Source organism: Meriones unguiculatus, chromosome 14, assembly GCF_030254825.1.
Source record: "Meriones unguiculatus strain TT.TT164.6M chromosome 14, Bangor_MerUng_6.1, whole genome shotgun sequence".
Classification (NCBI taxonomy): domain Eukaryota; kingdom Metazoa; phylum Chordata; class Mammalia; order Rodentia; family Muridae; genus Meriones; species Meriones unguiculatus.
Genome location: NC_083361.1, coordinates 6,317,415 through 6,338,649, shown reverse-complemented (window position 1 = coordinate 6,338,649; position 21,235 = coordinate 6,317,415). Strand labels below are relative to the sequence as shown.

Genomic DNA, 21,235 nt, shown 5'->3' with positions numbered 1-21,235 from the left:
ACCCAGCGGCTCCCCGGAGCGGCGGCCCTTGGGGTGTGAACCTCCTTGGGCGAAGATGGCTGCTCCGGCGTGACGATGAGAACTCCGTGACCCGCGGAAACCGACAGGCGGTCACGAGCTGGGAGGCGACCGCTTACAAAGACGCTGGGCTCGTGACAAAGTACAGCCCGCCTAGAAATGGCGGGGGCCGCAGGCGGCGTCACCCGCGGGGGCGGCAGGGGAGGGCATGAGCGCTCGTCCAGGCTCCGCGCGGCGTCCAGCTGCCGCGAAAGGCCTCCAGCTCCCCGGAGCGCCACCGGAGCGGCCACCAGCCCGACCCCCGGGAGTCCCGGGCCGCCGCGGAGACGGCCAGGAGCCGTCCGCCGCTCGCCGAATCTCGCGAGAGGGCGGGAGGCCTCGCCCTCCCAGCATGCCCCGCGCCGCCGCCGCTGCCGCCGCCGCCGCCGCCGCGCCGCGGTTTGAGGGCGGGAGGCTGGGGGAGGGTAGCGGAGCCGGCGCGGCCGCCATGTTGGTTCTGAGGCGGCTGCTGTGAGGCGCCGGCGGAGCGAGCGAGCGGGCGGGCGGGCGGAGCGGCGAGCGCGGCGCGGGATCTGCCTGAGTGCGAGCGGCGGGCGACGGCGCCATGAGCGGGGGCACCCCTTACATCGGCAGCAAGATCAGCCTCATCTCCAAGGCGGAGATCCGCTACGAGGGCATCCTCTACACCATCGACACCGAGAACTCCACGGTAGCCCTCGCCAAAGGTACGGCGGCCCGGGCCTCGGGCCTGGGGGAGCGCGGGCCGGGCGCCCCGCGCGGCCTTCGCGCTCTTCCCCGTCCCCGGTGCCCCGGGGAGGCCGCTCCCTCGCTCCCGGTCCCCCCCCTTCCCCGCCCCCCGAGCGACGAGGCCCCGCGGCCTCCCTGGGCTCCTTTCCTTCCCCGAAGCTCCGCGCCTTCCATCCGGGGAAGTCCGGGAAGGAGTGCGCGGCGCCCGGGGCGGGGCGGTGCTGAGGTCCCGGGGACCGGGCGGAGAACACACCCAGGTTCGTCTCTTCCACGCCCGGGATTCGGTCGTTCCGTCTCCTGGACCGCCGAACAAAGCCCGGGGGAGCCGAAGAGTTTTTCCGCCCGGCCCCGAGTTGAGGGCGGATGTGTCGATTCCCCGGCACCCATTTTCTCGGCGCTCTTCATCTCGGTGGGTCGCGGCGGTTGCCGAGTGAACTCCTGGAGTGATGCGCTCCAAACTTTGGGTCGGCGCCGCAAGACTTGGGACCTCGGAAGGCCGTCGGTGCCGCCGAGCCCGCCGCGTCCCGTTTGTCTCCTCTGATCGTTGTTACCTGTTGGGCCGGAGTTCTTGTGCGGCCAGAGGGTGCTCGTTGAAATGCCTGCTTGTTTGCTGTCTGTCCCCACGGGCCTCCGTCCTGGAACCTCGGTAGAAAGGAAAGTTCAAGTTTGATGATCCAGGGCTCTTGTACGGAATTCAGACCGAGGATTACGGGGGGCGCTGCCCGAATCCGCTGTGCTTGTGTTGAAGGGGACCACCCTTACCCCATAGTCTTTAGCGTCCGTACAGTCCGTCTGTGGGTTTTGTTTCCGTTCACACGTGCTGGACTTTTGCTCTGCCAGGCAAGCGGAAGAAAAGTAAATTTGAGCTTCTGATCTTAGAAGGTGTCCTAGAACAGTTTTTTGACGCCCAAGACGGGTATTTTTTTCAACACCCTTGGTGGGAATTGTTAAGACCCGCCTACGCTAAGAAAAGGGGTCCGGCATAGAAAGATTCTAAATCTAAAATCGCATCAAATCGTTGGCGGGATGGAAGAGTCATCTCCCAGTACCAAACAAGTCTTAATGACCCGGTGTTTAGATGTTTTGGTAGACCCTTTTAACAGTATTAGTTTGGGCCTGGGTAAAAAAATATTTTTAGGGTGCAACGGTAACTGATAGGGATTAGGGGTGTGGCCTGCTTGGAAGAGCGCTGGCCTAGCAAGTGGGAGATCTGGGTTCCCTCCCCAGTACCATAAAACAAAGCTTAAAAAGGGGGGAGGGGGCCACACTATAAAAACAGTGATGTTTTCCACCGTTACATTGTGATGACACTTACGTAACTTTGGGCAGTTTACTTAACAACAACAGAAACCCAACAAACCCTTGAGTCAAACACTCAAAAAGTTAAGGAGTTTGCTTTTTTCAAGAGTATGGAGCTTGGCACTGTGACACTCCCCTCCCGTTCCCGAACTAGGGAACATCCGGGCTGCTCAAGCAATACAGCTAGGTTATCTTAGAAAGCAGATAAATACAGGTATCTTGGTTGATAGAATGCTTGCTCTTTTTGTTTGTTTTGTTTCTAGACAGGGTTTCTCTCTGTGGCTTTGGCTGTCCTGTACTCTAGGCTAGCCTGGCCTTGAACCTCTTTGAGTGCTGGGGTTACAGGCATTTGGCTACCGAGCCCGGCTGAGTGCTTGTTTATGTATCATGCGTAAATCCCTGGGTTCAGTCCTCAGTGAGAAAAGCCGCGTGTGGGTGGTGAGTGCCTATAATTCTCCTAGGGAGGTGGACACAGGCTCAGGCGATCAGGAGCTGCCTGCTATCCATAACTCAAAAAAGACAAAAACTGAAAAGCCAAGGAACACCCCAGAACTCTCTTTGCCTTGTGGAGTATTGTAACGCACTGCCTGTTAAAGAACCTGCTTTCATCTTTTTAGACACTCACTGTGCTTCAGGCTCTGTGATTCTCCTTAGTAATTATTAAAGACTTGACCAGTGGTGTGAAGCTGGGCATGGTGACACAGGCCAGCCTGGTCTATTTAGGGAGTTCCAGGCCAGCAAAACTAGAATGAGTATTATGTTATTCCTATATGCTAACAGTGAGACCCTGCCTTAAAAGCAAGCAATCGAGAGGTGACTGTGATGTTTCTTAATCAAAAGCAGGTTATGCTTACTTTTTATCTGTTTCTTACTGATGGAGACTTTACTTCATAGCATTAGTTTTAATGACTGTATTAAAGGGTGGGGAAAAAGGTGTCTAAAGTTCTTGCTGCTCTCACCAAGTGCTCTTCACACTGGCTGAGAACAGTATTTCTCAATAAACTGGTTTGGAGATTTTTTATTTTCATAGTCTTGTAGTTTGGGCTGGCTTCAAACTAGATAGGTAGTCAAGGATGGCTTCAAAGTACTGATTTGCCAGCTTCCACTTTGAACTCCTAATTCTTTAGTCACCACCTAGCTGCTGGGATTGTAAGACATAACCAGGCTTAGTAACTTTATTATTTATATGTGTGTGGTCTGTGTGGTGATAAGTGCATGTGAGTACAGATGCTGGCAGAAGCCACAGATGTCAGACCTCCCTCCCAGATGTTTGCTCTGGGCTGGTCATTTGATCAACTGAGGCGTTCTCTCAGTCTGTAACCCTGGCAGACCTAGAACTGTGTAGTCTTAAATTGTGGATCCTTTTGCCTCTGCCCTCCGAGGACTGGTACTACAGGTGTAAGCCCCCATGCCCAGTCATCTGGGCTTTTGAGGTAGGGTTCTCACTGTGTACCCTGCTCTGGTTTTAAATGTGAAGTCCTAGTGCTTCTATCTCAGGATTACAGACTTGCACCAGCACAGCCCATTTTCAAGATTTTGAATGTATTAAATATTTCCTAATTGCAAACCTATCTGCCTATTCATTCATTCATTCATTCATTCATTCATTCATTTTTTGTTGTTTTTCAAGACAGGTTTTCTCTGTGTAGCCCTGGCTGTCCTGGACTCACTTTGTAGACCAGGCTGGCCTCAAACTCACAGAGATTCCCCTGCCTCTGCCTCTTCCTTTTGTACTTGACAAAAGGAAAACAAACAAAAAAAAACTTTTATGACCCAAAGTTTTTTAAAATGTCTCAACAAAATATTTTATTAGAATAAATTATTGGACATCTTACTAGTTTTTAATAATTGTGATCATTTCATATATATCTATAAGATTGTTATTTAATCCATATACCAATATATGGTTTTTCCTTAATGTCCAGGACCTAACACCTCAGTTTTCAAAATCAGAAGTTGGGAACTAGGGAGATGACTAAAGCCACCAAGCCTCACAGCTTGAGTTCAATTCTTAGGACCCATATGGTGGAAGGAGAAAACCAACTCCAACATATTGTCCTCTGACCTACACAAATGCACACAAAATAAATGTAATTTTTTAACCATCATTTTTATTTTATGTGTATGAGTGTTTTGCTTGCATGTATGTCAGTGCATCACACACGTGTGGCGCCCACAGAGATCAGAACAGGCCATCAGACCCCCTGGGACTGGAATCACAAGTGGGTGTGAGCACTGAAAGAACAGCAGTTGTTCCTAACCCTGAGCCGTTTCTCCAGCCCCAAATAATTCTTTTTACCTTACTAAAGAGCTGAAGAAATGGTGAGCTGTTAGGAGCACAGCGGCTTGAACTTCATGCACCTAGGTTTTTAACCTTCCAACAGGATTGGCTATTTAACAGTTAACAGCGTAGGTACAGTTTGGAGCCATTCAGAACAGTGCTTTTAGGAAAATGAGTGTTGGGATACACTGACTGTTACTGAAGTCATTTTCGGAGGGGCGCATACTTAGAGGTTAACTTGCGGGAGCATGGGGATGCATGTCATGCAAAGGAGTTTCCTCTAGTGGGTGCTCACTAGTGTAGAAGAATTCCAGTTGCTCCGATTGTCTCGCCAGCAGCAGCACTGGTTGCCACACATTTTAATTCTCGCCAGTCTAGTGGGTGAGTAGTTCAGTGTGTTTTTCATTTATTTTTGTTATTAGTTGGGTTGTGTGGAGGAAGGTTTATGCATGAGTGCAGGTGCCTGCAGAGGCCAGAGGTGTGGATCCCCTGGAGCTGGCGTTACAGGTGGTTGTGAGCCACCTAATAATGTGGCTGCTGCAAGTCAGCCACGCTCTTAACTGCCAGCCATCGTCAGCCCCTTGAATGTGGTTTTAGACTCACTTTCTCTTGCTGCTAATGAGTTTTGACAGTCTCTCCATAGCAAAGTCTCTTGATGTTTATCTTTCCTTAAGTGCCTTGAAATTTATCATTTATTTTCCCACATAATTTTCTGGAATTTTGAGTTTTAATTATAAATCTTTTGATGGTTATATACATTACAAATATCTTTTTCCTGTGTAGCGGGTTCTTATTGTAAATAGTTCATTTTAACTTAGGCTTGTTTATTAAGCTTTTTTTAGGGCTAGCTGGATGATGTTTCTTTTTTATTCATCCATGTTAGTAATGGGTTTTTCCTTAATCCAATGTTATGGAAATACTTCATCTTTTTTAAGTGCATTTTTATTTTGCTTTTTCACATTTAGGGCTATAGCGCACCTAAAACTGATTTTGTGTATGGCACACAATGTTTAGATCTTTAACTTTATTAAAGGATTCACTTGGCTTTTATAATCTGTATTATAATTTAGGTCTTTGACATGGCTATGGCATATAATCTACGTATGTCTGAAACTATATAATTCTTTAGAAAATTTGGCTGGTTAACATTTGGTATGGTATAAAATTAGGGTTGATTATATCTGTGGCTTTGCCTGGTAGAAAGTCATCATTTATGCTTGTTTCAATACCATTACTAAAAGCATTTCTCTTTCAATGTCCCAGTGTGGGAAATGAGTTACAATGATAAGAAAGTGAAAGCCTGACGGGGAGGTGCTGGCAGTGGTTGGTTTCCCTGGTGCTCTGCTTGAGATTTCAAAAGTTAATGGATGGCCTCCGATCCTAACAACCTAGGTGAATGTCAGGAAGTCTTAAAGGGCCATCTGAAGTGATATTGGCAGCGTCTTTTAAGTGTGTTTGTAGGTAATCTGGGTCATGGTGGTTTCAGCAGCTGGTTTTAGCAGCTCCTCCAGATTGTAGTCTTGTGTTACTTCTTCAAAATGAAAACATCTGGGGAGGAGACATGGTTAGATGGTTTAGGAGCACTGGCTGTTTTCCCAGAGGCCCTGGGTTCCTGTCTCAGCATTCACATGGCAGTTCACAACCATCTGTAACTCCATTCTCTGGGGATCCGACTCCCTCTTCTGGCCTCCAAGAGACTTCATGTGTGTGGAACACAACATACATACATGCAAGCAAAGCATCCATACACATAAATAAATTTAAACTAATTTGTAACATATGATCCCTAAATGGGAGTATTGGGGAATTTCCATGAGTGGGTATGTAAAAGAGGAGGTTTTATAACAAAATAGACATTATTATTTCCCTTTGAAGAGTCAGGTCAGGATGTTGAAGGAAAATATAAAGTAAGGGATAGGCACAAATAATTTGGTACTAGTTCTGGTGTGTTTGCATTTCACATATGGATGAATGCATTTAATAAATTCCATGTGCTAAAATGAGGGAAATTCTTACATAAATGAAAAAAAATGTATGTTTAGTTAGCAGTCTCTGAGTAATCATCAGGTAGCCACTGAAAAGCTGGAAAAAGACTTGCAGTCAGCTTTTAAATGAGTTGCCCTTAAACTTCAAGGAATTGTGTCAGAGACAGAAGCAGTAAACTGTTAACAGTCTTCCGTCACCTGCTGGGCCTTGTCCAATAGCTTATCCTCCTTGATTGTCAGTTGGCCACATAATCATAACCCACTGTCGAGTAGAGCGAGCAGGAGAGCATTGGAAGTTCCTTTGAGATACCTCAATGACTTTTTTTTTTTTTTTGAGACAGGGTCTTTCTGTGTAGCCTGGCTAGCCTCAAATCCATGAGACTTGCCTGCCTCTGCCTCAGTGGTGCTCAGATTGAAGGCGTGCACCACCATGCCTAGCAGCAACATGCATAATAAGAAAAATCTAAGTCTGACAACTCACAAAGTTGCTACCTTGAACAGCAAAGATCTCATGAAGTTTAAAGCCCAGATTTCTTCTGTCTGCCCTGTTTTGTGAGGTCCCTGAACTAAGGCTCTGAGGCATTTTGTTGTTGCTGCTATACAAGCTACAGAAACATGGAGTCCGAACTCATGTGCTGTTTTTCTTCCGAACTCATGTGCTGCTTTCTTTCTAACGTGAGCCATGGCTTTCTGTATGACAATGCCAAAAACAATGTATACTACACGAAAATCAAGAGGAGAGAAATGAGAGTAACCAAACCTTATTGACTCGGGCACAACAAGAGCTGAATTTGGTTCAGTGCTGTAGTAATAACAGCAGTAAGTATAGGTAGTTTAACTTGAATTCTTCTCCAGGAACACTTTGCCCTTATTTTCTTTCATAGTGCTGTAAAGTAATACCTCAGCTATTTTAACACATGATTATATGGACATATTTTGTGTAGATAAAGTATGACTTGGTCAGCTTATTCTAGTTTTATGTGTTTGCGGAAGAATATGTGACCAGCAGGTTGACCGTGGACAGGGCATTTAGCATCTTTCCCTTTTCCATGGGGATGTAATGCCTACCTTTTACCCATCCTGATAATTATGTGAAGTGTTCCATAAGAGTGATTAGCTTAGAGCTGGTGCTTAACGAAGTGCTTAGTGGCTAAAATCCCAACGAGGCTTCATCTGACAGTCTTTCAGTGCCCTTCATTCTCACTCATTTCACTGTCTCTCTCCTGTTTAAATTCTGTGATCAGTCATTGCAGTCAGAGTTTGTACCCTCCTTTCTCCTGGTCTACACTTGGACTCTTATACATACGAGCTTGCAGAATTCACAGCTCATTATATAACCACCTTCGCTCTGAATTTGCTTGGATTCACTGACCTCAGCAGTCTTGGCCACTTCCCATGAGACATGCTGTGTTTTCCATCCTCTACTCTTTGCTATGAGGTTTCTGTGATCCTTCTCTTTCCTTCAGATCTTCAACACTTAATATTCCATTTTTACCTTCAGTCTGTTAACTTGCTTTCTTTTTGACTCAGAAAAGAATAGCAGGCAGAGTGCAATAGATAACAGTAATGTGCTATAAATTTCAAGACTAGAAGCAAGGAGTTTGGAAATTTGGTAATAAAGAAAGGTGAGGAGATTGCTAAATTTAATCTGGCTTACACAATTAGGATCCATGTAACAAAACATCACACTGATATGTACAATTTCTGTGTTCTTACGTGTCAGCGTACAGACAAATAATAGAGCCAGCAAGGTGAGTCAGTGCTTAAAGGGCCTGCTGGAAAGCCTGACGTGATGACTGAATCCAGTGCCTGTAGCCTGGGGTCCGCATGATGGGAGGAGAGAGCCTGCTCCTGCGGGTTTTCCTCTGACTTGATGCAGTGTGTAACACATGTGTGTGCAACACATGTGTGTGCACACACAACATGCCTGCTGGTTGTAATGACAAACCTTATCTCCACCCTTCTATTCAGGCACGTTGATCATTTCTGTGCTCGATAGTGTTTTCTTCTCTAATTGTCCTTCTGTTTTTCTTAGTTGTGTCGTTGGGGAGATTAAAATACAGTACGAACCACAAGAAAGAATGCATGCTAAAAGCAGTTCACAAAGTCAGAATTAGGCCAGGTGTGGTGAACGCCTTTAATCCCAGCACTGGGGAGGCAGAGGCAGGCAGATTTATATGAGGCCAGCCTGGTCTACACGGCAACTTCCAGGACAGCATAGAGATTCTGTCTTAAAAAAAAAAAAATCAAGAGTCAAGGTTAAATGTAGACTGCTGGGGGAGGGACAGCAAATTTGACATTTTTTTAAAATTTCTTTCCCGTTAATTTCTATCAAAAAATGCACAAGAGGAACTCTTTTAAGAAGGCAAAAGACCAAGTAGATTTGGAAAAGAGATAATAGTAAAATTCTGGAGGCCAAATAGCCTCCTCCACAGTAAGTACGTCTAAAGAGCAAGTTCTTAGTAGAATTGGACCTGTAAGCTAAGTAGATGATAGGAAAAGCCAAGAAGTACCCTGCTGTGTTCCCCTCTGCCCCAAAAGCTCAGGATTGGCATTGGCATTGCACAAAGGAAACTAGAGCACTATAAAGTAACTGAGGTTGTAGCTACAGCTAAAGGGTTGGCTCATTCAGACAGTGCTCAGACCAGCAAATCCCTTCTTCATTGATGTGACTGCTTCCTTTCTTGTTCCCAGAGATAAGAAAATAATAGTAAAACTGGTTCCAGAGAAACTAAGCGCATTTGAGGGCAGTTGGAATGGAGTGAAAATAGACACACTGGGTGCTGAGACAACCATGCTCAATGTATTCCTCTCCTATGAAGTTATGCATTTGGTTAATAGGACTTAATGGTGTGTCACCATTAGGTTTTGTTTTTTAAGTAAGGGCTGGCTGGGAACTCTGCAGACCAGGCGAGCTTTGACCCTGCCTTGATCAGCTTCTTCCTGAATGCTAGGATTACAAGTATTTGCCATCGCACCAAACTACCTTAGGTTGTATTAAGTGCTATTCAACAACTATAATTTTTCTCCTTTTTTCAAAGAACAGCTTTATTGTATACAGTTTACAAGCTATAAAGTTCACCCAGGTAAAGTGTACAAGGCAGTGGGAGTCATCACCTCTTAATCTGTCTGCCTGCCTATCTTTCTTTCTGTCCAGGAAAAGGTGAAACGGCAGATGTCTCCATGGTAGCAGGAGTGTACAGCTGAGACTCCTCCATCTTGGTAGAATAGCAAGCAGACAGATCTGTTTTTGCAACAGTTCCATCAACCTAGAGTTTCTTTGTGTCTAATTAGTCATGTCCATTCTCCCTGTATTTCCTTAGAGCCCAAAATCAAGCCCAGGGCCTTGAACTCTGCCACTGGTCTGCAATGCCAGTCTCTTTGCTTTTAATATGTAAATTATACTGATAGGTTTCCTAAATCAGAGCTATCCTTTACAAAGCTACATTTCAAATAATTACACTGGAGTACCCAGCTTGTTGTCAGTTTTTGTGGGTGTGTGTATCACATGTGTGCCTGGTGCTAAGTCAGATTGTGTTGGGTCCTCTGAAACTGGAGTTACAGATGGTCATGAGTCACCATGCGCTAGGAACCCCGGTCCTCTACAAGAGCCACAAGTGCTCTTAACCACTAAGCTACTTTTCCAGCCCTATCTAACGGATTCTTAACATGGAGGTCATGGGTGGATTTCAGAGAATCCTTGGTCCTCTGCAATTATAAATGAATCTTGTCATATGTATAACATTCAAAAAGAAAGTTCATAGATTTTAGAAGTTTTCCAAGACAGTTGAGGGAGGCCTATCTTCTGTATGCCCAAGATAAAGCATTAACATGTTCTTTTTTTGCTTTTCTTTCTTGCCTCCTTTTTCAGGCTTATATAGTTGGTGATTATAGTTACCTGTTTTTATGACATTGCTTATATTCTTAGAGTCCCTTAAAATGCTTTATTAGCAATGTTAATTCAAGGGCAACATTTCATGAGTCGACATGAATCTGTTTAGCTGGAAATTTCCGAAAAAGGAGTGGAAGGAATTTTCTGTGGACTCAGAAGTATGTCTGCCTATGTCTTACCGTTCCTACATGTGTGTCTCCCTCCTTGTCCCACCCCCTCCCCAGTGCTGGGATTAAGGCCGCACAGAAGTTAGCTAAGAACGAACTAGCTATCCCATCTCTCTAGCTATTCCCCACCCCTGTATCCCTGTATACTTTTAAAATATTGTTCTGTAGTTTTTTCTGCCATTTTCTTTTTTACAGAAGAAGTTTGGTAGCATTCTGTTTTTGTTGTTGTTTCTATGTAGAGAGCATCTTATTTAGCTAGGCATGACAGTCGTCCCTGTCACCCCAGCACCAGAGATCCATCCATCACCACCCAGCTGGAGTCCAGCCAGTGGTGGCTGCTGTCTCACACTTTGTGTTTGTTTGTTCTGGTGAGCTTTCTGGCAACTTCTGCTTGAGCTGTTGTGGGGACTTTGTGCTGCATATCCATGTTGATTCAAGGAAGCTAGCCTTTCTTTAGCTCAGGAAAATGTTTGCTTTTTTTTGGTTGTTGCTTTTTGTTGTAGATCTCTGCTTTATACACTTAGTTTTAAATATTTTTCCTCTATGTTGTTCTGGCCAGCTGGGAACTCAGCTGCATAATCCAGTTTATCCTTGAACTCAGAGAATTCCATCTGCCTCTACTGAGTTCATTACTTTGCTTATCCCTTTTTTCATTTCAGAGCATTCATGCCCCAGGGAGTTCAGCCTGCCCCCGTACCCCAGAATCATCTTGGAATCTCATTTCAGATTTTGCACTCAAAGCATCTCTTTGATCTTCATGTGATTTCATTTAATCCTCATTTTTCTCATTCTTGTCATTCTTTATGAGAGAAACAGCCACCTACAGTACAGTCGCTGTGTGGAGTAGTTAAATTAGCACATGTTGTGGTACCTGTTTTATTCTCAAATTGGGTGTGGAAAAGAGTAAACCCCTGATAGTGCTCCATATTAAGTTATTGTAAACCCACGGCTTGTCTGGGTTTCCTTCTGGCATATTTTCATGCTCTGTTCATTTTGATTTGTCCTCATCCATAAGGGAGTCCACAGCTGTGCAAGGCTAAAGTTCCAGCTTACCCAGTGCTCTTGGCTTCCATGGCCACATCTTCATTTATCATCTGATGGCAAGGTAACAGGTTTTTTCCTGGTATGCTATAGAAAGTGCTCACCAAAGCTGGGCGGGCATCGTGGCACGCACCTTTAATCCCAGCACTCAGGGAGGCAGAGGCGGGCTGCTCTCTGGGAGTTTGAGGTCAGCCTGGTCTACAAAGCCAGCCCATAACAGTGAAGGATGCACAGAGAAACCCTGTCTCTGGAAACCAAAAAAAAAAAATGTTCACCAATAATGTGACTAACTAGGATCTAACTAGTTCATGCTGACAGCATATTGTAAAACCTGATTGTCTGAGGGGGAGCTTCGCTGCTGAGATCGGTTGCCTGTTTAAGAGGTTGGAGAAGAGGAAACGTAAGCTTAAGCCTAGTTTTGTGCTTATCGAGCTTTCTCTTTGTTTCGCTACCAGACACCAGCATCTTTGTACACAGTATACAAGCTATTTGTTGATCGCATGAAAGGTACTTTTTCTGAAAAATTTTGCCTGATTGGAAAATATATGGTTCAGATCTTGGCAAGTATTTATTTAAAGATGGTAGAATGACAATGGATGGTGCTTTTTGAAGCATGGTCTCACTGTGCAACCCCCACTGGCCTCAGTTTTAGAATCCTCCTCTTGCCTGAGCTTCCCAGGTGCTGGGGTAACCTCACACACAGTCTGAAGATAACATTAGGGATATTTTTATTCTCAGATATGCTTATATCAATTTCCTTTAGCTAGCCTGGGCTCTGCAGAAGTGTTTTGAGGTCTGTCAACTGGGAAGTACTTGAAATAAACAGACCCAGAACATTATTATTGTTTTATCACCACATGAAGCCTCAAGTGTTTTGGGTTTTAACATTTCAATGCTGTTGCTCTAGAAAATTTTGGTTTTTTCGGCTTTTGAGACAGGGTTTCTCTCAGTAGCCCTGGCTGTCCTGGATTTGTAGGTCAGGCTGCCCTGAACCCACGGGGAGATTCACCTGTCTCTGCCTCCCTGAATGCTGGGATTAAAGGCCTATGCCACCACACCCGGCCACTCTAGAAATTTTTAACTTTAACAGAATCAGCTCAGTTATCTGTCTGCTACATTTCCCCCCCCCCCACACACACCTTCAGAATGAGCCCAGCATGGTGGCTCACACCTGTAATCCCAGCAGCTGGGCAGATCTCTTAGATCTCTGCGTTAGAGGCCAGCTAGGTCTATAACCAGGACAGTTGAGCCTACACAGAGAAACCCTGTCTTGAAAAACAAAAAGGGAGGAAAGGAAGAAAGGAGAATGAACATATTTTCAGTGTGCATTGCCTTCATAAATAAGGAAAGTTGGGGTTTTGCTGTTGCTTTGTTTTTTGTTTTTGTGATTTATGGTTGATTCACCTGGATACAGGCTTAAAGGAGGCCTAACTGAGCTTTCTGATTTTGCAGAAGGGCCTTTGACATTCCCGCTCTACTTGAGAACAAGCTAGGGACAACTTTGAGACATGGGATATTATTCATTATGGTGGTTATGAAGATGGATTGAGATTGGTTTTATCTGTGATTTTCTTTGTTCTGCTTTCTGTTCTTCATCCTTCTGTATAGAAAGGTCAAAGTGGTGTCTGGAGAAATAGCCCAGTGGTTAAAAGCAAGTACTGCTTCTCCAGAGGACCCAAGTTTGGTGTCTGCACACCTCAAGTAGCTCCTCCCACCTGTAACTCCATCTCCAGGGCATCATGCCCTTCCTCTCCTCCAAGGGCATCTGTACTCACAGGTACATCCTTCTGCACGGACACACACAAACACGTGATTTAAAATAACGCACATATTTTCTTAAAAGGTCAAAGTATAAACTTTTTACCTTTATATACTTGTGGAGGAGGACACGCACCTTGGTTCCCACCTGCTGGCATGCCATTTGGCCCTGAAGGGATGGTTGGGGGAGTGCTGCTAAAGCCTTCTTTATTGTTTTCTCTTAGCATACCTGTCCTAGCCTCCATCTGCCCACTTGGGTTTGCTAGTGAGGTTTTCTTTGGAGGAAGGGTGGGCATTCTACCCTTGTTGTTTTCAGTTTACCCAAATGCTTGTCCTTTCTGAGACTAATTCTCCTTCTCTGTGTATCTAAGGCTGCTCCCCTGAACATAGGTTATAAGAATATAGAGTATGCTGCCATGCCTGCTTCTTTAGGTGTTCGGTGTGGTTTGGTTTTTAGTCTTCCCAGACAGGCTCTTACTATGTAATCCTGACCAACCTGGTACTTGTGGGCAGTCCTTTCTGCCTCTGTGCTGGAATTCTGTAGATGCGAGCTGGTACTTGTTTTAGGGGTTTATTTTGTTTGTGGGTTTTTTGTTTTGTTGGGCTTGATTTGGGGTTTTTCTTTGTTTTTAGCTTCCCCTTTGACTTTCATTTCTTTACACTTTAAAGGAAGCTGCAAACTTGATTCTTGAAACTTCCTCATAAGTAGTAGAAGTTTTTAGAATCAGAAAGTAAGACATTATCAAACTGAAACAGCATTCGCTCTAGCTTCGGATCTGTTTTATGAAAAACTAACTGCTGGTCCATCTCTGGCCTCCTCTAATGCAGTCTTGCCATGAGCGAGAGTGTGAGATCTTTCAAGCTTTCTTATTTGGAGTGTCACATGGACACTGACATTTTCAGTGGTTTCCTAAGATAGAAATCATGAAACTAGTGTAAGAGACTCGGGGGGTGGTTTAAAATGCAGGTTCTGAACACTGCTCAGAAACAAATGCAGTGGAGTTCTTCGTTTACACTCAGCTTACTCGGCTGTGGTAAGCCACAGTTTAACTCTGATTAGTGCCATCTGTGGTGTTAAATACTGAGAGTTACTATATTGTGGCTATTTTAGGTGCTGGGCATTTTAATCTTGCCCATGGAAACTCGGCTTCTGAAAGAGTTACTGTTCACCAAGGGAAATGTTAACCTTCACTGGCTTTTCTTGCTCCAAAACTTGAACTTTGGATTTTGTATACTGGAAAAATTGTTTGTTGCCACCCTTCCCAACCAAGAATAGGATGTAAGTTGTCATATCTTTATTTTGCTAAACACTAAAAATAAAATAGCAGTGGGGGGAAAAAAAAGACATTTTCACACCTTACCACAAACAACCACCAAAGATAGAAGTAAAATTGTGAAAACACAGCCTCATGACACTGGGCTTTTAAGTGGAATATACTCTGTTTAAGCAAAATGTGTTTTATTTTCCTTTTTTAAAAATATTTGAGTAGGGGCTGGAAAGAGGGCTCAGCGGTTGAAAGGCTGTCTTCCAGAGGTCCTGAGTTCAATTCCCAGCAACCGCATGGTGGCTCACAGCCACCTATAATGGGATCTAATGCCTTCTTCTGTCCTGTAGGCATACATGCCGTAGAACACGCATATACATAAATAAATAAATCTTTAAAAATTATCTGACCGTATAGTAGTAAATACTGCATGAATGATATTTGAGAACAGATGCTTGGTGAATAGTGCTTGGTGTTTGTAACAGAATCCTTAGGCCCTATCTAAATATAGTGAGTAGCAAACATATGTCTCATGTCCTCTATTTTCTTACCAGTTCGATCCTTCGGTACAGAAGACAGACCAACTGATCGTCCAATTCCGCCTCGAGATGAAGTCTTTGAATATATTATATTCCGGGGGAGTGATATCAAAGACCTCACTGTTTGTGAGCCACCGAAACCACAATGTTCCTTGCCTCAAGACCCAGCTATTGTTCAGGTAACTGATAGTAAATTGCCTTTGAGAGGTACAGTTATGCCTCATTAGCCTTGGCTTTTTCCTTTTCAAAACATTCATGTAGCTTACTAGTTAGAAGTTACTTGGATATGTACAATTACTTGGATAATGTTCTTCTATAAGTTGCTTTTGGGATCATAAATTGAAACTAATAGGCCAGGCGTGGTGGCACATGCCTTTAATTCCAGCAATCTGGAGGCAGAGGCAGGCTAGGTGGATCTCTGTGAGTTCAAGGCCATCCTGGTCTACAAAACCAAGTCCAGGACAGCTTTGTTTAACAGAGAAACCCTGTCTATAAAAACCAAAAGAGAGAGAGAGAGAGAGTTGAAACTGATAAAATAAATAGCTGAAGAGTTTAAATAAATTTTACAGTATTTTCTATTTTCAACACTACTGCATTGCTATAATGGCTAATACTTACAGAAAATTAATTACATAAGACTCTTTGAATATAAAACACATAAGTTGCACATAAAAGTTGGTCCTTGAACACCTGTAATTCCCAGCACTCTGGGAGGCAGAGGCAGGCGGATCTCTGTGAGTTCAAGGCCAGCCTGGTCTACAAAGTGAGTTCAGGACAGCCAAGGCTACACAGAGAAACCTTGTCTCAAAAAATAAAAAAATAAAGTTGGTCCTCATGGTACTTTTTCAGCTTTATATTCAGAATTTTGTTTTGCTTTATTTTGGTTTTGTTTTAAATAATTTTAAGTGAGGAATAATGAAAAGGAACCATAATTTGAAATGATCCAGGTAGTAAGACTCGAGAAATCAAAACCCATGCCTCTACACTAAGCAGATAATGGTTCATATTACAAACCAGGGTGATTGTAGCTACTCTGGGATAAAATAACTAGGTTAAAAGTAGGTGGTGCTAAATTCCAGTATGCACTATCCAGTATGCAATGCTACTTAGTGAGAAACCACAAGCATAGAAGGGTTTTAACTTAAATTTCTTAAAGTTGCAAGGTAAAAATTAGCTGCAGTATTCTTTTTAACTTTTTATTAACTCTTTATGAATTTCACATGATGCATCCCAATCCTACTCATCTTTCATTCCTTTATATCATCTCTCTGCCCTTGTAAACTTCCCTCCCCAAAGAAAAGAAAATAAGATAGAATAAAAAATAATAATGACCGGGCTGGAGAGACGGCTTAGTAGATAAGTGAAGCTTTGAATCTGCACACCAGCCCCTTCAGTCATTCAAGCAGTTCGTAGACAGGGTAGATGTTTGGGTGGACCAACTCAAAGCCCTGGTTCTGGGCCTGGTGGTAGCTGAGTTGGTCAGCCTGCCAGTTCTTCTGTGCCCCCACCAGGGCAAGCTCTCCAGCACTGCGCCATCTAGTTCACCCAATGCTGCTGCCATCAAGGGGTGGGACCAGCTCTCTTGGTCTCTCAGGGCTGGGTCACTTGTGCCTTCACTGCCAAGGTCACTCTTCTGTGCTGCCCAGGCAAGGTGCAGGGTCAGCTCTCCCACCATCTGGCCTGGCGCAGTGGTGAAGGCTGGGAAGGATATCTATCCCCTGCCCAAGCCGCCTCATGGCAGACTAGTTAGCTTAGGTATTCTTAGGCTTGAATCATTGCATATTTTATTAAAGATAGATGCAACCTCTGAGCAAGGGTTGCCCGTACATGCAGGCCCAGCACTGCAGAGGTGAGCACATCGAGAGATTTAGTGAGGCTTTTCTCCACTACATACTGAGCTTGAGACCAGACTGGGCTATAGATCTTACCTAGAAACTGAAATAAGCAAGCAGAAGTGGGGAAAAACAGGAGAGAGGGATTGTAGTCCCTCATAGGTTTTCTCCTGAATTCGTTTTATTTGTAATCTTTTTTGCTATCATAAATCTTATTTCAAATGTGCTTGTTGGTTTTCCAACAAGTCATATATGGGAAAGTGTGTATATATCTTTCCTAAGATCTTTTTTCTGACTATTAAAGAAAAATATCTGCTTAACCCATGAAAGTGAAATGAGGCAAAGAACGTAGCTCAGTAGAGTTCTTGCCTAGCAAAGTCCTGGGTCTAATCTCCAGTACCAGAGCTCCAAAAAAAAGAGAGAGAGAGAAGGAAAAAATATGAAATAATTTTTGATAGCATGGTGGCTCATACTTTTTAATCCCAGCCCTCGAGGAGGTAGAGGCAGGCAGATCTCTGTGAGTTTGAGGCCAGCCTGGTCCACAGAGTCTAGGACAGCCAGGGCTGCACAGAGAAATCTGTCTCAAAAAAAAGTACATTTATTAATTATAATAGTTTTTTGATAAGAAATAGGAACTTTCATCCTTGCAGCAAAAACTAGATCTTTGTCTACGTTTTAATTTTTATTTTGGCCAACAAAGTCTGAAGTAACCCTAAGAAAACACGAGTCTTTAGGTCGAGAAAGAAGAGACAAGGCTGCACTAGGGGTAGCTCCCACACCAGTGCCGCTGTTACCTTGTTTATGTGTTTTGTTTTGTTTAATTTTTTTTCAAAGATTTATTTATTATTTCTACAGTATTCTGTCTGCGTGTTCTTCTGCAGGCCAGAAGAGGGCGCCAGATCTCACTATAGATGGTTGTGAGCCACCCTGTGGTTGCTGGGAATTGAGCTGAGCACCTTTGGAAGAGCAGCCAGTGCTCTTAACCTCTGAGCCATCTCTGCAGCCCCTTGTTTAGTGTCTTTTACATCCATCATTCAGTTACCAGGTACTTTGAGCAGTCCTCTTTGTGGAAACAGAAAACGTAGGCAAGCATAGATGGTGCTGCGTGACTTCCAGCCATAAGCCTCACTCATGCAGTCATATATATCAGATGCCTGGTGTGTGCCCTTATCAGCAGAGGACAAACGGTGGGGTCTGAGCTAAGAAAGCTTAGTAAGCAAAAGGTGCATGCGAGGCGCCAAACCTGATGATCTGAGTTCTGTCCCCAGGACGAGCAAGGCAGAAGAGATAAGAGCTTGCTATAAATTAGCTTATATCCCTGTAGTCTTCAATACAATCCATATTTGTATTATAGAATATTTTATAACATTTAACAATATGTATGTATTACAGTGTATATGTGTATATATATTTAGTAAGCTAAGGTAAATGCATTACCCAGAAAGGCGCCTTAATAGGAGGAAAGGTTTTATCTTGGCTTACAATTTCAGAACTTTTAGTTAGATCTGTTGTTTGGGGTCTGAGGGAAGAAGGCACACTGTCATGGCAACAGGGTTATATGGCTGAGGCTGCTCTTGTAGCCAAGAAGCGGGGAAAGCATGTCAGTAGTAGAGGGCAGCCCTCCTTCATTCCCTTTTCTTCCGTCTGGATTTAAAGCCTGTCAGTGGCACCCATATTCAGGACAGTTTTCTTCGCTTAATCACTCATCTCTGGAGAAAGCTTTCACAGATACCCAAAGTATGATCTGTGGAAGTACTCATCTCCTAAGTGCATCTCAGTACAACAAGCAAGTTGACTAGATAAATCATCACATTACAGCTGACTGTAAAATGTTGCTCGACCTAACTAGCAATCTTAAAATATAAACAACTTCAGGATGTTTGTTTCTGCGTCCCTTTCTGTGAAATCAGCAGTGGCCCTGAGGTAATTGAAACAAGCAGGGTCTGGAGAGATGGCCCACTGAGTAAAGGCACTTGGAACCAAGCCTGTTAACCCGAGTTCAGGCCTCAGAACCCACAAAATGGAAGAAGAGGACTGCCTCTGGCAAGTTTTCCTCTGACCTATACATGAATGCATAAACAATACACACTGAACGAATGAATACATGTAAACATAAAGGAAAATTATAAATGAAAGTTTTTTTATTTGATACAAGACTAAAACCCTTTATTACTGAATTACTCTAATGTTTTGTTTGTTTGTTTGTTTTTGTTTTGAGACTAGGTCTCTCTGTTACGTATTGCTGCCTATTCTGGAAGTCACTGTGTAGTCTAGGCTGGCCTCGAACTCACAGAGATCCTCCTGCCTCTGCCTTCTTAGTGCTGGGATTAAAGGCTTGTGCCTCTACACCCAGTGAGTGATTTTTCTATAAGCAGTTTCTTTATGAACTAGAATCAAAGTCTGTTACAAAACTAAACTCAGAAGAGGACTTTATCATAGAAAAGGTATTTGTAAATAGCATTAAATATGACTGGTACGGGTAGACATACTGGGGTGTGGAGAGTTAGCCCAGGGGTTAAGAACACTCCCTGCTCTTGCAGAGACCTGGAGTCCAGTACTCCCACCACCTGCATGGCAGCTCACAAGTAGACAGATACTGAAGTAAGGTTGTTAACTCTTGTAATAGCAAGTGTATGCTATCAGACATTGTAGTTGCTTTTTTGTCTTGACAGTTTTAAACTTCGCACATTTTCAAAAGCTTAGAAAACTCCGAGTCTTCGTTATATGCGTGCTACTTTCAATTTAGACTAACCTGTGGTTTTCTCTCAGTCTTCACTAGGTTCATCTTCTTCTTCATTCCAGTCAGTGAGTTCCTATGGACCTTTTGGCAGGATGCCAGCGTACAGTCAGTTCAGCCCAAGTTCATTAGTTGGGCAGCAGTTTGGCGCCGTTGGTGTTGGTAGGTGGTGTTATTTTTTTCATTTTTCTTTCTCTTTTTAAGTCTCAGTTTCTTGACCACAAAGATATAGAAAACCTGGCAGAAATTTTGGAAATGTCATTTGCTCTTTGTTTTATGATATTATAAGTACTTATGTTGTAAACTAGGCAACATGTCTCTAATCCTAGCACTTGGGAAATGGAGGCAGGAGGATCAAGGTCATAGCAAGTTTATGGCTAGCCTGAAATATATGGGACCCTGTCTCAAAAAAGAAGCTTGCACTGTTTAACATGTGCTGTAACGCGTCAGAATTCACCTAAGAAGCTGGGGAGGTGACTTGGCAGGTAGAGCACTTACTGCCCTGCAGAAGACCCGGGTTCGATGTCCAGCACTCCATGGCTCACCACTGTCTGTGACTCCAGTTCAGGCGACTCAGTGCTCTCTTCTGGTCTCCTAGGATTCTTGCGTACATATATGAACATACTCTCAGGCACATGCACCTACATATTTAAGAAGTGAAGAAGCAAACAAGCATTTAATTCACTTAGCCCACCAAACGTGTTAGCTCAGAGAACACATTGGTCCACAATTAAAAACAAAAACAGAAAACCTAGGCCAGCCCAAAACCCACTTTTCATGAAGTGCAGAATCTCATGTATGAATACAGGCAGCATTTGTGGAAATCTGGAATATCTTATAAAAATAACCAGCTGGCCTGACTCCCAGCACATGGTAGAATGGCAGAGGTTTACTCCTCAGATCACATGACTGACCAAGAGCTGCATCTTCCTGTTGTCCAACGTCGAGGGAGAATCATGATAGTTTTATTTGTCATTGATTCTACCATATTACATTATTTAATTTCTTCCTGTAATGAGAGCCTCTAGAAATAGTGGAGAAGATCAGCAGTTCAGCACTGTTAATTAAGAGTTTGAATTTCACTACAGGAAACACAAATGCCCAGGGCTGGAGAGGTGGCTTAGCCAATAGGAACCTAAGCTCAGATCCCCATGACTTACATGATTTACAGGCACAGCTGTTGAGAGGGTAGAGTCCAGGGGCAGATGAGAATGAATCCCTGGAGCTTGCTGGCCAGCCAGTCTAGATGAATTGCTGAACTCCAGATTTAGTGAGAAGACCCTATCTCAAAAAGAAGATGAGCAACTAAGGCAGACACCTGATATTGACCTCTGACTTTGATACACATTAGCATACATATGTACAAATGACACATACATACATACATACATACATACATACATATATTTAAAAAAAATACAAGCCAGGCACACACCTTTAATCTCAGTGGGCAGATTTCTAAGTTCAAGGCCAACCTGGTGTCCAAAGCCAATTCTAGGACAATTGGAGCAACACAGAGAAACCCTGTCTCAAAACAGAACAAAAAACCAAAAACCCATAAATACCCATAAAAACAAAAAACCATAAATACAAGGTTCCATAAACATCTATTTAAAAAGAAAAAAAGTGCTTGCTCTTGCTTACAGTTAAAAATAAAAAAGTACAGAGCACAGT

At 43.7% G+C, this 21,235-nt stretch overlaps 1 protein-coding gene across 4 annotated transcripts in view; it reads left to right on the top strand.

Annotated features, from left to right (window-relative positions):
• Positions 1 to 408: 408 nt before the first annotated feature.
• Lsm14a (LSM14A mRNA processing body assembly factor) overlaps positions 409 to 21,235 on the top strand; it is a 45,761-nt gene continuing 24,934 nt past the window's right edge. For 3 of the 4 annotated variants that reach the window (XM_060366714.1, XM_021641834.2, XM_021641814.2), the window contains exons 1-3: positions 476 to 743; positions 15,008 to 15,171; positions 19,594 to 19,723. In XM_060366714.1, the coding sequence (XP_060222697.1) occupies positions 623 to 743; positions 15,008 to 15,171; positions 19,594 to 19,723 (415 nt within the window). In that variant the 5' untranslated portion in view covers positions 476 to 622. Of the gene's footprint in view, positions 744 to 15,007; positions 15,172 to 19,593; positions 19,724 to 21,235 lie in introns of all 4 variants that reach the window. The other variant, XM_021641824.2, reaches the window with a different exon arrangement.